At 41.7% G+C, this 17,434-nt stretch overlaps 1 protein-coding gene across 1 annotated transcript in view; it reads left to right on the forward strand.

Moving 5' to 3' along the window:
* The first annotated feature begins 216 nt into the window (after window positions 1-216).
* The window catches only part of OPRD1 (opioid receptor delta 1), a 45,636-nt gene continuing 28,418 nt past the window's right edge, over window positions 217-17,434 (forward strand). Inside the window, exon 1 of the mRNA XM_029571895.1 lies at window positions 217-446. Coding sequence (XP_029427755.1) covers window positions 217-446 — 230 coding nt within the window. The remainder of the gene's footprint in view (window positions 447-17,434) is intronic.

Here is a 17,434-nt window from a genome sequence, read left to right on the forward strand (position 1 = left end):
GGGAGGGCAGCCCTCATAGTCACGTTACCCCCATCACAGCCCTGAAAGAAATCAAAGCCCCACTGCGTGGCCAGCCTTGGAAGAGGAGTGACGTCCAGCCTTGAAGAGATGTTTCGCAACTGAACAAAACAAACAAACAAAAAAACAAAACAACAATCCCCAAACAGCTGTGCATCTGTGCTAAGGCGAAGGGACAGAATCCTGGGGGGGGGGGGAATGGAGCTGTCCACGGTTCCTGGTGCTGGACTCCAGGCTGAGTTTTTCTTCAACGCCTCGCAGGGCTTCACCATGAGCTCCTACTTCAACACCAGCGTGAATGAGACGGGACCGTACCCGGTGAAAAATGTCACGTCCATAGCCATTGCCATCGCGATCACAGCTTTGTATTCTGTGGTCTGTGTCGTGGGGCTCCTTGGAAATATCCTGGTAATGTATGGGATTGTCAGGTAAGAAAAGAAACGAAAAAAAAAAAACCCCCCTCAAGGGGTGCTCTCCGTTTTGTCTTTTTCCTTCTGTGGTGTGAATTGCGCCGCTGATTCTACGTGCAGGACCTGGTCCGAGAGGGCAAAGTTGCGTGGCACTATAGATTATCTCAAAAATAATGCGGCACTAAATAATAGCCGGGTCCGGAATATTAATGTAAGGCAAAGCCTTCCAGGTGATGCCCGATTCGGATACCAGCAGTGCTTCGAGGAAGTCATTTGTAGCTAAAGACTGAACGCTGACCTGGTTGTGACTGCCATGCTACAGCAGTGCCTAGCCTTGAAATTACAGTGTAGTATTGTTGTGTAGCTGCACTTGGTTCGCTGAGGGTCGGTGAAATGTAGCTACACAATGCTATATTCGATAGTGCGTGTGTCTCTGTGTATGCACAGAGAAAACACAATGTCCATAACCCACCTCAGTTATATTAAATGAAATCGTGTTCCTCGTAATCCAAACAGGTATGAATCACTGGCGATCTGTTTACATTTTGTTAACGCGTGACATGTGTACCAGTTGTAGAGAGAGAGAGAGAATAACCCTGAACTTGGCTAGAAAGCAGTGCTTTTATTGTCAATTTAATTCCAAGATCAACTCTGATAAAGTCTTCCTGATAGTATCTGTGCATCAAAAGTTATGTGACAGCTGCACTGGAAAGCTCTTCAAGCATGATTCACGGTATGCCATAAAATCTGGGATCGCATGTTAGTTCATTTACTTCTACAGTATACTTTAAGAGCTGGAAGCTTATTCCCCCTCACTGGAGATGTATAAAGGCTCTTTCCTGTCCGATAGGTGACCAGCGGTCTCATTGCTGCCCAGTTTTATGAAAGTTTTGTGCCGGTTTTACTCCCGTGCAAAAGCTGCACCCTGAGTACTGTGTACAATTCTGGTCGCTGCATCTCAAAAAAGATATAGTTGTGATGGAGAAGGTACAGAGAAGGGCAACCAAAATGATAAGGGGAATGGAACAGCTCCCCTATGAGGAAAGGCTGAAGAGGTTAGGGCTGTTCAGCTTGGAGAAGAGACAGCTGAGGGGGGATATGATAGAGGTCTTTAAAATCATGAGAGGTCTAGAACCGGTAAATGTGAATCGGTTATTTACTCTTTCAGATAAGGACTAGGGGGCACTCCATGAAGTTAGCAAGTAGCACAATTAAAACTAATCGGAGAAAATTCTTTTTCACTCAATGCACAATTAAACTCTGGAATTTGTTGCCAGAGGATATGGTTAGTGCTATTAGTGTAGCTGGGTTTAAAAAAAGGTTTGGATAAATTCTTGGAGGAGAAGTCCATTAATTGCTTTAATCAAATTGACTTAGAGAATAGCCACTGCTATTACTGGCATCAGTAGCATGGGATCTACTTAGTTTTTGGGTACTTGCCAGGTACTTGTAGCCACTGTGGAAATAGGATGCTGGGTTTGATGTTCTTATGTTCTACATGGGAATTGGCAAGGAAAATAACCTGCTAGTTTCAGTGGGGAAAAATACATGGGTAAAAATGTAATAAGTGAGCCCTAATGTTTCATAATTACTTCTGCAGTCTGAAATATAAATGTAGCAAAAGATAATTCCTTTAGTTTCCCTGGGCAATCATTTCCTTTGTAATTATTTAGTTCTTCTTATGCAACACTACTTTCCCTTTGTAGGGTCCCCCATGTCCATTTTTCTTCCTTGTCTTGTTATTCCAGTCTCTCCAGGCTGAGGAATTTGTTGACGGCAACTGTACAGAGCAATGATGAAGGGCAGAGGTGTTCAGTATCCACCACCCTTGAAAAAAATATTATTCAGTGTAATACCGCTAATAATTTGGTTGTATATCTTCCCTAGTCTTCAATAGAGAACTGCATGAACTTTACAGTGGTGGCACTTTAGAAGCAAACCCAGCAAGGTGGATGCCATGGCAACTTTTCAGTGCAATAGCACTTGCAAATAAGCCTCTGGAGAAGAAACATTGGTGTTGCTGTTCCCAAGACACAGGAAGGACAAGAAGATAAAGCATGTAAGCAATTTGCCTAAAGTCTGACCAAGAATCAGTGGGAGAGGTCATCAGTTCCACCTGTTCTATTGACCCATACCCTACTCTGACTTTGGAGTCATTCCTTCTGCCTGTGTGATGAGCGCCTGTGCTTTTAGGATCCCGAAATACTGTGCCTGAATTTTCCATCCTGCTTGCTTTTCAAAAAAAAATAAAAATTCAAATTAATTTAACACACACAGAGGCTATCAGATTGCACCTACTGTCGCTCTGAGACATTTTGACCACACCTCTCCCACTGAGAATTGGACTGAAATGATGACCTCATTACCTGAAAGATATCCTGCAACTCTTAGTGGCTAACGGCTTTTTGTCACTATTGCTCTGCACTGTATTTGAAGCCACTGAGCCACTCAGTACACCCCTGCTTAAAGATTTCTTTGCCCACTTCCACAGTGCCACACCTGTACTGTTTAATGCTGTGCAATAAAGCAACTTTCCAACAACAGTAGGAAACCTTCCAGGCTCTCTTCTCTGTACTGTCAGTAGGTGCATCTTGATGCCCAGTATTATAATTAGAAATATAATATTGGAGGAATTATCCAATTGGTTGTCTCAGCTGCCACCAACTTCAGTTATTCAGGCAAGCCAATGGGGTTGGGGTTGGGGTTGGGGGAGAAGGGGTTGAGGAGGAGAATACCCATCTCTAAGAACTGAAGACTAAGGACTAGGAGCTTCTGGCTTCAAGTCCATGGAGCAAGCTTCTTTATCTACCAGTGACTCACATTGTTTAACTGGGTCATGATTAATTTCATTGACTTGATTAACTTTTGAAAATTAGTCAAGAACTGGATGAGGTTAGCCCAGTAAAAAGGTATCATCTTATTATTCTTATTTTTTTGTTGTTGATCTTTCTTTCCGAGCATTCAAGTGGATTTACAGGGCTATCCATATTGTTATGGATAGAAAGCATTTTGGAGGTCCTGTTTAATACAAGGTGCATGAGAAACCTGAATTTTAGTTGCATGTGTTTTCTTTCTGGTGGAATTAATATCTTAATGATAAACCATGGAGCACCAGGAAAGACACAGGGAGAACATCCATTTAGAGCATTTATTGCATGCATCAAGGGTTTCCCTATTATTTTGGGGTGCACTTTCATCTGTACTTGACTATGAAGAGCAGCATCTCTACCGCCAGAATGGATCTGGTTCTGATGGCTCATGATGCCAGAGATTTGTGGTCAGTGGGGAGGGCCACAACACTAGAATTCTTAGTTTGCAGACACAGAGGCATCCAGGATGCCATCATTGTGAGAACAATCATAGAGCGAGATATAGACTGCACTTTACTGAATGGTGAATATCTTGAACATAGGGGATTGGCAGTGGGAATTGTTTTCTTTTGGGGAGGGGCAAGGGAGTAGATGCCCGTTTTCCTTGGTTCTAGCCCTTGCTTTGCCATATTTTGTATGATTTAGCTTCCTTGTGCTTCGATCAACCCAACGATATTTGCTCAGTGTATTAGACTGCATAAGTGCTAAAGGACCGAGATCATTTTACTGTATTTCTACAGCACTGGGTTCATGGATGGTGCTCTCTACTACTCCTTATTTGTAAAATGCTGATTCACGTACACAGAGCTGTACAGATATATATATATATGTACATATATATATAAGGGGCACAAATTCAGCACCATTTGTTTACTGCAGACAATGAAGGGACCAGATTCTGGTCCTGAAAGAAGATCTGTTATATTGTAAAGTACCAGTCTATCCTTGAAAAGTCTTATAATGCCACTAAACTGTGATGTTTGGAAAAAGAGCCAACATTGCATAACTGGTGAAACATAGTTTTCTCTGAATGTGTGAAAACCAAAATGCAAAGCAAACAACTGTTGTTTCCTATGCAGCATCTGTTATGAATGATGCTGTTCATGTTTAATAGACGAGTGTCCCCAAGAATGAGGTAATAATGTATGCAAAAGATATTTCTGAAACAAGCAGTCCTGCAGCTAACATAGAGCCATCCTCAGCATACAGGGTCTGAATTACACAAATTCACTGAAATGATTTAAAAACTGTAGAAATGTGTATAAAATTCTACTAGTGAGGAGAATACGTGTAGTATTACATTAATGGGCTAGTGACTGGATTAAAATGTTCTTCCCAGGGGATTGGTGAGGTATGAAAACTTTTCCCAGAACCATTAGTTCTGCTCCTTCTGAAGTGATGTTCTTAACACAACATTCTCTTGTGTGAACCAATAGTCTGGTCAGGCTGCACCATGGGAAAAGAAGTTTATGTTGCTGGGAGTAGGATATGTGGCTGAAAACTCTATACCCTGGCAGATGAAAACTCTTGATTTGGGAAGAGGGGGATGTGCCTGAGGAAAGAGAGTTAAGTGCCATGAACTAGGACATAGTGCTCACCCTGCAATAAGGAGGATTGACATTAGTTGTAGAGCTCTTGCAGTGGATGTGGCATTGCATTCCTGTTCCAGGCCATGCTGACTCATGCTTTGTACCCTTGCTTCAGTATGAGTGGAGACACTACTGGATTTTGAGTCTGAAACCTGCCTTAAGGCTTCTTTGAAATGAATGGTCCATGTTGAATATGCATTAGCTAATGGAGAGCAATCAGAGCTGTGACATGTTGAGGGCTTTCACCCCTCTTTGCTCCTGTACCAATGCTTGCTCCTCATTTTCAAAAAAAATTAAATGCAAGAGACTTAGCCTGAAAAAAGAAGGTTTACTAATCAGAGTCCTAATTCCAGGCAAAGATGGATCTGTGGCACCAGTTAGTTTGCCAGTCTACAGCCAGAGCTTAGAGTGAAGAATTTTATTGGGAAAGAGAAGAGACATTGATTCTCTAAAGTCTGAAAACTCCCACAGGTTGTAAACATTCCTTGTACTCTCTGACAGATAGACAGACATGGTTACACATAAACATCTCAGGTACACACAACCCATTCAGTAACACACAGAGTTACAAAGGCACATACAGACACAAACATCTAGGTGGAGAGGTCTCCTCATCATGATGCATACACAGACATATGGATTGGTCTCACTCTCTCACCCACACACACACAGAGTAATGCAGACACATAATTGCACACCTACATACACACAGAAACATGTGCACACTGTTACAGAGATGAACACATGTAGATTGACGCTTATAGATACTTGGACACACAGATGCATGTAACCATAGAAACAAGCTAGTACATATCCACACATGTTAACCGGTGGATAAAAAGGTATGGAGGGAAAATAAACACAGGCAAATATGATAAGATAACCAGAGCTGACATTCAAATATGTAGCATGCAGACACATGTGCATGCTCTCAAATATGCATCTATAAACAATCACACACATGCAACAGCACAGGAAATACAGAAACATCCATTGTGTAGCTTTTGACTTCCTGATTAATGTTCTGACACAGGAGTTGTGCAGTATTGTAGTGAATTATTGGGTGGGTGTGGGGGGAAGGGGGGGGGGGAGGAAGGAGTTGGAACTGTAGATTTTTCAGCCACATGACGTGCATATACTGAGGTATCCGAGACTCCTGTCTCTTTCTTACTCTAAGCAAGAAAACTGTATTACAGGATATAGAGCTGTAGATAGATTAGCAAGAGAAAAGCTGCCATCATATTTAATGAATATGTCTGTATTCTGGACAAATGGCTTCACCCCTGCTGCAGCCCCTGCTATTCCAGTACTGAGACCTTCCTCCCCAACATCTCTGCCAATGCATCTCACTCCTGCCCTGCAGCACCCCCTGCTATCCCAGTCCTGAGACTGTAGTGCAGCTGTTTTGGCGGTATCTATCTGCCAGTGCCAGTTCATGATTAGAATTTCTGACTTGTTAAATGATCGTTGGGCAGGCGATGGAAATTCTAATTTGTGAAGACAAAAAATCTAAATGGCTAGCCTGTAAATATCCTTTTATGTTTGCCATAAAAGTAGCACAGTAATTCCAGTGGATGTGAGTCAACTTCATAAAAATGCACAGGTACTGAGCATAGAAAACAAATGCGAGAGGGGAGGGGGAAGTGAATGGAGAGTTCTTTTTTTAATGCTTGCAAATATTTGCAGTGGGTCCTACAAGATGTTAAGAATCAGCCAATCAGCTGCCAGATCATGAGGTCAGTAATGGCTGTTATAAGAGCAGCTGTGGGCTAGGGATTGGAGGTGCATTTCATTCTGCCTGGAAGGTTAGGGCCAAATCAAAGTGGGAAAGAACAAAGGGCTAGTAAGGGGATCAGACACTCTAAAAGGAGACCACAGTGCAGCGTTTAGCAGCCATGTATTATCCTGTCGACATCGGGATGTTTCATGGAATATGCCAGCTTTCATCATGCCAACAGAAGTATTATCTATTAATGAATTTTGGAGATCATATCTGCAGAAGGGAATTGTATGGTCACCAACACTTATGTTGTCTCTTTGCTCATTCTCGTATTGGTCCAGTGAAAAATATCACAGCCTGTACATAGCACAGTTTCTGGAATCCAATGGATTACAAGATCTGAGGCAGAATGGTTTTACCAGAGGTAGGTCTTGTCACCCAATCAATTTCTTTGATTGGGTGATCAGAGAGTTGGATTTCAGTAAGGTCCTTAACATGGTTCCTCATAGGCAACTTTTGAAATGAGACTGACTGGGCTAGAAACTGGTTGAGTGGGAGGTGACAAAGGGTAGTGGTAAATGTCTTTTTTAAATCTTTTTTAAAAGTTTCTAATTGTTTTATGTTCAAATATTTATATACTTAACTTTGTTAATTGTATAACACTTATATAACTCTGTTAATTGTATAACGCTCCGGCGTAAGTTCCTGTTCACTGTACACCGACGTGATATCTTTGATGAGCGTCGGTATATAAAAATTTATTATAAATAAATAAATAAATAAAATAAATAAATGGAGTTAAATCTGAGGAGAGGGGCGTTACCAGGGCTTAATTTGGTGGGGGGGGGGGGGGGGGGGAGAGAGAGAATGGGGTGTAACTCAGCTCTTGCACTTCTTTTCAGGCATAAGAGGCAGAGCAGCAGGGTTGTTCTGCTCCAGCCCCTTCCTCCAGGCAGCCTGCAGGGAAGAGAAGGAGAGGGGCTGAGCCTGAAGCATTCAGAAGAGAACAACCTTTCTGCTCCCTAATCCAGCCTCTTCTCTTGTTCCCCCTCCTCCCCTCCTTCTCCTCCTGTATTGCAGGGACCCAAAGGGGTGATAGTGAAGCAGGCACTGCAGAGCAAAGAACAGACACACAAAGTTTGAATTAGCACAAGTCTGAAAGTTGTGAGCGGTATTGCCAATTGTCAAGGCTTCAATCCTGATCTTGATGAATGACACTACTGCTCATAACTTTCAAACTTCTGCTAATTCCACCCTTTTTGTGTCTGTTATCGAGGGCTTAATCTCTGGCAGAACAACCCAGAACAGCGATCTGTCACCTTTTTTCTGAGACCCGAGAAAGTGGAGCAGAGCCAGCAGCAGTGTTCCCTCTGCACGCGCACATGGCCTGTGAAGGCCGCGCACATGGTACAAAGTTTAGTGCACAGAGTTTTTAATCCTAGAGTTTTTCCAAAAACTAGGCAAATTATTAGGCATAAAATCATTATACTTGCACAGCAATGATGGGAGATACCTAACGTACGCTACATAATGTCTGTGCCACTCTGTGGGTTAAGAGATCTCTGACTCATCTCTACACAGTAAGTCCATAGTATTGGTTTAAACACTTGCTCCAAAGTTTCTGTAACCTCAGTGAATTTAGGCCTAAGTGCACACACTGATGCGGCTCTCTGACAGAGGCCAGGATATAAAGAGTTTCTGCCTGAGGAGTTAACAGTAGTTGATCAATACAACGACTTCAAATTCGTTATTGCTGAGAAAATCAAAGACAAAGTTGTTTCAAATTTGTCATTCAATGGCATAGCTGCATCGGTTCAGGGTACAGCGACACAGTATGGATGGGAGGGATGCTAGCATTGCTAGGCTACAGAATAAACATGCGTACAAGAATCTATGCTCTGCGTCAGCAGCTAGATGACTGAGTGTATATGACGCCATATGGTAATATAAATCATTTATAAAAAACATTAGAAAAAGATAGCGTCAACTGGTTAAGTTTAAATAAGTTGATAATATTTAAGTTAATTACAATTAAGATAAGATTTGAATGCATAAAAACCGAAATGAGTAAAGGTGTTAAACGCAAGAGAACAGCTACATCATTTAAATCAGAATGGCTAGATGAGACTGTTGAAAGTAATACCGCGAAGTTGCACGGCCTAACTCGTGTAGCTCTGCGCAAAATGTTTTCGTATGATGAAGATAAAGGAGTCATTTGTCTGATCTGCACTGAAGCGAAAGCTGTAGGAGAGTTTTCTATGGGTAAAAGTTGGAATGAGGTCTGGAAACTGGATTTCCTCAAAAGATATCTAGTAAGTAAATCTCACATTGACAGTGTAACAAAATTGAAAAATATGAATCCACTATTTCACGGTGGGTTGAAGAACCTGTTACTAGAGACTCCAGAAGAAAAGCAAAGGAGGCAAATTGTTGTAGAATGGAAGCGTTCAAATCCAGATGAGATAAAGGTCCTGATTGACAGCTTCTTGCTAGCCATCAAATTGAATTCCTCTATGCTGGCTGTTACAGATATAAATGAACACATGGCCAAATTTGTAAAGCTGCCAGATAGTTGGAGAAGTAAAAATTATGCATTTGAATTTCTTGAAGTCATCAACAGTGTTGTTGATGACAAACCTTTTCCGTAGGAAAAAAATCAGCAAACCTTTTCCATAGGAAAAAAATCAGCAGAACCAGGGGTCACGATTTGAAGCTCCAGGGAGGAAGATTCAGAACCAATGTCAGGAAGTATTTCTTCACGGAGAGGGTGGTGGATGCCTGGAATGCCCTTCTGGAGGATGTGGTGAAGACCAGAACTGTGAAGGACTTCAAAGGGGCGTGGGATAAACACTGTGGATCCATAAAGTCAAGAGGCCGCCAATGAAGAGTGGGTGACTCGCCAGAATGATGGCTACTGCCTGGAGACAATAGCCTTATTAAATAAACATACACATGCTTACTGTGACTCCAACATCGCTCTAAGCTTCAACAGCAAGAGGAAATGTGGTAAAAAGGATTCACACTCACAAAGAGGGGAGTAGCTGGCTTGTTACGGCGGTTACTACCCCAAATCAAATAAGCCTGATACTTCACTTTCAATGCATATACAGCATAGTTCTCTGCTTCAACGGCAGGGGAGAAGAAAAACTGATACTTCACACATCCAGCAGAGCTCTCTGCTTCAACGGCAGGGGAGAAGAAAAGAGGGTTCGCACTCACAAAGCGGGGAGTAGCTGGCTTGTTACGGCGGTTACTACCCCAAACCAAATGTGCCTGATACTTCACTTTCGATGCATATCCAGCATGGCTCTCTGCTTCAACAGCATGGGAGAAGAAAAACAACCAATAAGGGTTGTATAACATAGTCTGGGTAAAACAAATAAGCATGGGTGTAGCTTGCTTATTGCGGCGGCTACTACCCCTAACTAATCAAGCTAGATATTTCACTTGGATGCAGCTCCATCACTGCTCTCTACATTAAAGGTGGGGGTGGAAGGGAAATAGAACCAAGAGCTAAGAGAAACAGATAAGTATGAGAGAAAAAAATGTGTGAAGCTTGCTGGGCAGACTGGATGGGCCATTTGGTCTTCTTCTGCTGTCATTTCTATGTTTCTATGTTGTTCAAAATGATATAATACAAGAAATTTCTTCGGCATTGTTCCACACTTTAACCGTTGATGAAAGCATTGACATATCTTTGACCTAATGCTTAATACTTTACTTTAAGTATCAGCCTAGCAATGCTTTAGATTACAAAGTATCATTTGGTGGCATTTTGCGATTAGAACATTGCAATGCTGCTTTAATCGTATCTGCCATCAAACTCTTTTATACAGCAAACAAGCTTGATTTAAGGAAGTTGGTTATGTTTACATCGGACGGAGCCTCTGTTATGTTAGGAAGAAAAAATGGAGTAGCAGCACAGTTGAAAAAAGAAATCCCACACCTAACTCAGCAACACTGTGTAGCACATCGTGAAGATTTAGGAATAACTGATACATGGAAAGAAGTCAAACTGATGCAAGACATTGAAACTCTTATCAGAACTGTGTACTCAATGTTTAGTAGATCTATTTCGAAAAGAGTTAAATTTCAAGAAATCGTTGGCGCCTCAAAGCATGATTCAGTGGCATTCAGACCTTTAAATGAAGTGCGATGGCTATTGAGGCATTTTGCTGTTTTGTTACAATATTTTGAGGAAGAGTGGAGAAAAGACCCAATTGCCAAATACTGGCCTAGATTTATCAAAATGCAGTAAGTATTGCATGCAATAGCAGTGTGGTTTATGCAAATATTCAGTTTATTGCAATTTGTGCTAATTACCTATGTGAAGAGCTAAATTGTGATAACATTATCAGACTTTGCAATAGGTGCTAGACCTGTTGTATTTCCTGCATACAATGAGAGAGAGAGAGAGAGAGAGAGACTGGCCATAATGTCATCTCCCTAGCTAGGTATTTGTATCCCTATGGTAGGCCCACCTAGTAGCTTGAGGTGAGGTTTAGGTATGTGGGAGACATCACAAAAGGTGATAAAACCTTACCACCTGGGCACAGCATAATCCAAAAGGTTAAGTCTGTGCAATAGCTCTTCACAGACAGGCAAGCCCATTCCTCACCCCTTACTCTTCCAAATTTGCATCACACCATACAATATGGTGCTATCACATGTGTTAATGGGGCTTTACACTGACCCCCACTGTTTCAAGGAGCTGAGTTTAGGGTAGCCCTGGAAATTTTAAATGATATTCTATCAGATTTGGCTTCATTGTCTCCTCTTCTTCAGAAGAAGGGTTTAACAACTCTAGAAGTACAGGCATGGGCTGCATTTGATATTGGGTCACTTGTCAATTGTGACTTCGATATTGGAATTGATAACATAAAATCACTTTGTGCTCAATATAAAGAGTTTCTGCCTAAGGAGTTAACAGTAGTTATTCGTTATTGCTGAGAAAATCAAAGACAAAGTTGTTTCAAATTTGTCATCTATGTTGTTGTTTGTAACTCAAAATGAACAATTCAAAGACCTCGCTGTGTTGATGGATATTGGAGGAACATTCATGGCATCCAGTGTAGACTGTGAACGTGGCTTCAGTTTTTGGGGAGGTCTCTATCCAACGTGACTCAAAATGCCCTACATAAAGGCTAGCGATGCTTGGGGCCATCGTGGCCCCCATCACCGTTCCTCCCACCTGTTGATAATAGGTGTTATCAAATAGAAAAATTTTTTTCTTTAAAGCCAGCCTAGCTAGCTCTACAATGAAAGTAACTGGTAGTCGGATCAATGCTGCTTGTGCTGTTAATCATGTTTGAATCACCTCTAAAGCAGCTTCTTGAGGTATATTCGTGTATAGAGACACGATGTCAATTGTGGCTAAAGAAACTCCTTCTAAGGGAACATTTAAAGTTTCCAAAAACTGTATCAGTTCACCTGAATCGCGTACATAAGATGACAATGTAGGTATCAGTGGCCGTAAGAAAGTGTCGACATATTGAGAAAGCGGTTCAAGTAGTGAGCCCCAAGAAGAAATAATGGGACGTCCGGGTGGATTCACCAAATTCTTATGAATCTTTGGAAGATGGTAAAAAGTGGGCACCCTCGGATGCTCCACTTTCAAAAAACGAAATTCCCTCTTTGTAACCCAACCCTGTAACAGGGCTTCTTCTAATATGTTATCAATATGTTCTTTTAACTGATTTGTAGGGTCTCCATCTAATTTTTCATAATGTTGATCTGCTAATTGTCTTAAAGCTTCCTCCTTGTATGAATCCCGGTTCATCACTACCACCGCTCCCCCTTTGTCAGCACTCTTGACCATACGCACTGTGCCTCTTTGGAATGAAAATGCTGGTCAGAAAGATGATTTTCTATAGCAGACCATCACTGAAATATACAACACTTTTGGGGAGGAGATTTCTGTTTGTTACAGCCAATAACATTTGTGGTTAAGAGGAACCTCAGAATTAGTCCCATGGATCTGGTGGTAGCAGTGCTATCAGGGCTGAATTTAGGAAGAGGCAACATAGGCACATAACTAGGGTGCTAAATTCTAAAGGTGCCAAAAAAAACCCAAGACTCTCCCTGCTGCTGTCTGACTTCCAGTGGAGAAACCTCCCACCTCTGGTTCTCTGCCTGTGGGTGCCACAGTCACTGATGGTTCGTGCGTCTCACTTAAATCTGGCCCTTCACTGGCATGCAGGAGTCAAGTTTCCCTTCTATTGGGGCTGACTGGCCTGAGATGAACTTCAGAGGAGCTGCACTTGATCCCAGAGAGGAAGAGTGGGTGACTGTCACTACTGTGGTGACTCCTCTCTGACAATAAGAGTGGTCCTTCTTGAAGGTAATGAAGATCATGTTCCTCTAAGGGCTGACAAGCAGGCTGGGATTGGGGATGCTGGAGAAAACTCTAAAAAGAGGAAAAGAGAGGATGAGAGGGGAAGAGAAAAATTTCTGTGGCCCTCTTTATATCTTTTTTGTCTGCCTGTCTGTCATAGCTACCATCTTTCTGTCTGCCTCTACCTCTTCATCTACAACTATCATACAGTATCTGCTCATCCTAGCTAAATATAGATATTTATCTGTCTTCTGTATCTGTAGCATCTAAATCTAGCTCTCATTTATCCATTTATCTATCTTTTCTTCTCCCCACATTGCACATAGCTATCTGGTAAATTATCAAGCTTAGTGCCTGCCAGGGTTCTTGGAGAAGTTGGTAGCTTGTTCCTGAAGCAAATGATGACAGGTCAGTCCTTCTCCTTGTGCCAAGTTTTCGGATGCTGTTTAATCTAATTGCAGAAAATGAATCTTAGCATCACACTAAGATCCAGCAGTGTCACAGCTCCTTGCATGCATACATAATGCCCAATTTGCAAAATTAATGTATTATTACAATAAGGGTGATCGTTCCCTAATTAGCTTGATATAATTCCAATTACCAGCCAGCGTACACTTTATCAGATGGGACTTAGAGAAATTCCTTTGTTTAGATTGCATTCGGTAGTGTTTCAGCCCTGGTGGAAATGACTATGTGATCTGAGTTGGAAAAGAAACTTGCAGACAAACTTCAAATGCTCAGCAACACTATGCAAAATCAGAGAATTCAATTTCTCAATCAAAATAATTTGAAAAAAGAATAAGAACATCTCAGATAAGTTTTCCTGAGCTTTCTGTTGCTGGTTCATCTTTAAGGGAAAGAAAAGACATTTTGAATACTTTAGCTACATTTGATATAACTATGTTAGCTGAGGGTCAAAGACTATGGCTTAGAAAGTTAAATTAGCTTGTTTTACTTTTTCTTGACATTCTATGGCCATATGGTATGGAGGAGCTTTTGCTCCATTCCAGCCTAGCAGAGGTTCTCTTTGCAGCATCTGCCATATGGTATGGAGGAGCTTTTGCTCCTTTCCAGCCTAGCAGAGGTTCTCTTTGCAGCATCTGCCATATGGTATGGAGGAGCTTCTGCTCCTTTCCAGCCTAGTAGAGCTCTTTGCAGCATCTGCCGGAGGGAGGTGGGAAGAAGAGAAAAATGGAAGGGGTAAATGAATATGGGAGAGGGTGGGTTATTTCAGTCCCGATTTTGCACCATTGCATGCATGGATTTGTAGTTCCCATTTTATGAAAAACAAGAGCACATTACCATTGATGCAATTAGGATAAAACCAAGACTGACTCAGCCTGTCCCATTTGACATGGTGCTATATGATCACCTCAATAGAAGGTGGGGACAGAAAGGGCAAAATAGCAGTGAGAGAAAATAAAAAAAATGTTAGGAGAGAAGTGACAGGGAGTGAGAGGTAATGACAGAGAAGAAAGTAGGGAAGGCAGTGAAGCACTGTGCACTGTGCAAAACAGGGAAACTATGAAGTTTCCCCACTGTGAAACTGTTTGGGTTTTTCCATTTTTGAATATGACTCTAACTAGCCAGGATTCAGAAATGTTCAAGTCAGAAGTCTCTAGCTGTGACTATACAGGTAAGAAGAAGGAGTGTTTCTAAGAATTAGGGATGTACTACAAAGTTAGCAAGGTAAGTGTGTACTGCTGATTCAGAGACAATAAGTATGCCTATATCATAAACTAGAGTGACTCAAAATGCAATGGAATGGGAGTTTTAAAACATCCTTTGCTGGTTTTCCTGGGACTTATCTTACCCATCGCACACACTCCTAGCACTGCTCTCCTGGTCAGTACCGTGCATCGGACCCCTCTATAGGGAAAGGACAGGGGCAAGCTAAAAGGTACTAGAAAAAGGGAAACTCATGGGGCTGTGCAGCCCAGATTTAAGAACATAAGAACATGCCATACTGGGTCAGACCAAGGGTCCATCAAGCCCAGCATCCTGTTTCCAACAGTGGCCAATCCAGGCCATAAGAACCTGGCAAGTACCCAAAAACTAAGTCTATTTCATGTTACCATTGCTATTAATAACAGTGGCTATTTTCTAATTCAACTTAATTAATAGCAGGTAATGGACTTCTCCTCCAAGAACTTATCCAATCCTTTTTTAAACACAGCTATACTAACTGCACTAACCACATCCTCTGGCAACAAATTCCAGAGTTTAATTGTGCGTTGAGTGAAAAAGAACTTTCTCCGATTAGTTTTAAATGTGCCATATGCTAACTTCATGGAGTGCCCCCTAGTCTTTCTATTATCTGAAAGACTAAATAACCGATTCACATCTCCCCGTTCTAGACCTCTCATGATTTTAAACACCTCTATCATATCCCCCCTCAGCCCTCTCTTCTCCAAGCTGAAAAGTCCTAATCTCTTCAGCCTTTCCTCATAGGGGAACTGTTCCATTCCCCTTATCATTTTGGTAGCCCTTCTCTGTACCTTCTCCATCGCAATTATATCTTTTTTGAGATGCGGTGACCAGAATTGTACACAGTATTCAAGTTGAGGTCTCACCATGGAGTGATACAGAGGCATTATGACATTTTCTGTTTTATTCCCAACATTCTGTTTGCTTTTTTGACTGCCACAGCACACTGAACCGACAATTTCAATGTGTTATCCACTATGACGCCTAGATCTCTTTCTTGGGTGGTAGCACCTAATATGGAACCTAATATCGTGTAGCTATAGCATGGGTTATTTTTCCCTATATGCATCACCTTGTACTTATCCACATTAAATTTCATCTTTTATTTCGTTGCCCAAGATTCCAGTCTCACAAGGTCTTCCTGCAATTTATCACAATCTGCTTGTGATTTAACTACTCTGAACAATTTTGCATCATCTGCAAATTTGATTACCTCACTTGTCGTATTTCTTTCCAGATCATTTATAAATATATTGAAAAGTAAGGGTCCCAATACAGATCCCTGAGGCACTCCACTGCCCACTCCCTTCCACTGAGAAAATTGTCCATTTAATCCTACTCTCTGTTTCCTGTCTTTTTGCCAGTTTGTAATCCACGAAAGGACATCGCCGCCTATACCATGACTTTTTACTTTTCCTAGAAGCCTCTCATGAGGAACTTTGTCAAACGCCTTCTGAAAATCCAAGTACACTACATCTACTGGTTCACCTTTATCCACATGTTTATTAACTCCTTCAAAAAAGTGAAGCAGATTTGTGAGGCAAGACTTGCCCTGGGTAAAGCCATGCTGACTTTGTTCCATTAAACCATGTCTTTCTATATGTTCTGTGATTTTGATGCTTAGAACACTTTCCACTATTTTTCCTGGTACTGAAGTCAGGCTAACTGGTCTGTAGTTTCCTGGATCACCCCTGGAGCCCATTTTAAATATTGGGGTTACATTAGCTATCCTCCAGTCTTCAGGTACAATGGATGATTTTAATGATAGATTACAAATTTTTACTAATAGGTCTGAAATTTCATTTTTGAGTTCCTTCAGAACCCTGGGGTGTATACCATCCGGTCCAGGTGATTTACTACTCTTCAGTTTATCAATCAGGCCTACCACATCTTGGCACAATTGCATTCCTCTTTGGCTTGGATTTTGGTGCTCTACTAGGTAAGTCTTGCATAACCTAGGAGGGCACCAAAATCCAAGCCAAAGAGGAATGCAACTGTGCCAAGGAGGTACCTGCTCATGCTATCCACATCAAAAGAGTGCTGCTGTGATCCTGGTATTTCACCCACTATCTGATCTCCACTGTATCCCCCCACCCACTCTCCACACTCCAGTCCTGCCTATGGGTACCCAAATTGTAAATCCAGCCCTGGAGCTGTGGATTGAAGTCCAGCTAGAACAAAGATGATAAGATGTAGACCTTGCGAGATTAACAATAAATAAAGTAAAAAGATCTTTCTCAGAAAGGTCTTACACTATCTGATCAGGCTAGCTGGGGCCACCATTGACAAACTATTTGCCATTTCACAGTAGGGTGCGCAGAAACTATTTTTTTTTTCAATTTTTTAAATTAATTTGTTTTTTGTTTTGTTTCTTTAAAATGAAAAAAAAAAAAAGAATGAAATTTACAAAATGAAACTAATTGAAAAACAAACTAAAGTAAAATACAAATGTTGGATCCACAGTCAAACCCCTCCGCATTCTTGAGCTCTCCCCCAATTCTTCCCAGCTCCTCACCCCTGGACTCTCCTAACTTTTTACCCTCTTATGGAAAATGTATTCACAGGCCAGGAACAATCCACCGGACTCCTTCCACCCGAGGGGCTGTGAATGCTGCAGCAACTGCCATAGCATCCCCACTCATGGCCAACTCAAGGAGCAAAAACAGAGCTGGTGACTCAGATCTCCTGCACACATGCAGTACTGCCACTGAACCATGGAACTGTCCCCCCCTCCCCCCTCCTCTCCGGATTAGTTTGGCTGCCTAGGTTGCTGCTTCCTCAACTTG

Source organism: Rhinatrema bivittatum, chromosome 11 (genome assembly GCF_901001135.1).
Source record: "Rhinatrema bivittatum chromosome 11, aRhiBiv1.1, whole genome shotgun sequence".
Lineage (NCBI taxonomy): Eukaryota > Metazoa > Chordata > Amphibia > Gymnophiona > Rhinatrematidae > Rhinatrema > Rhinatrema bivittatum.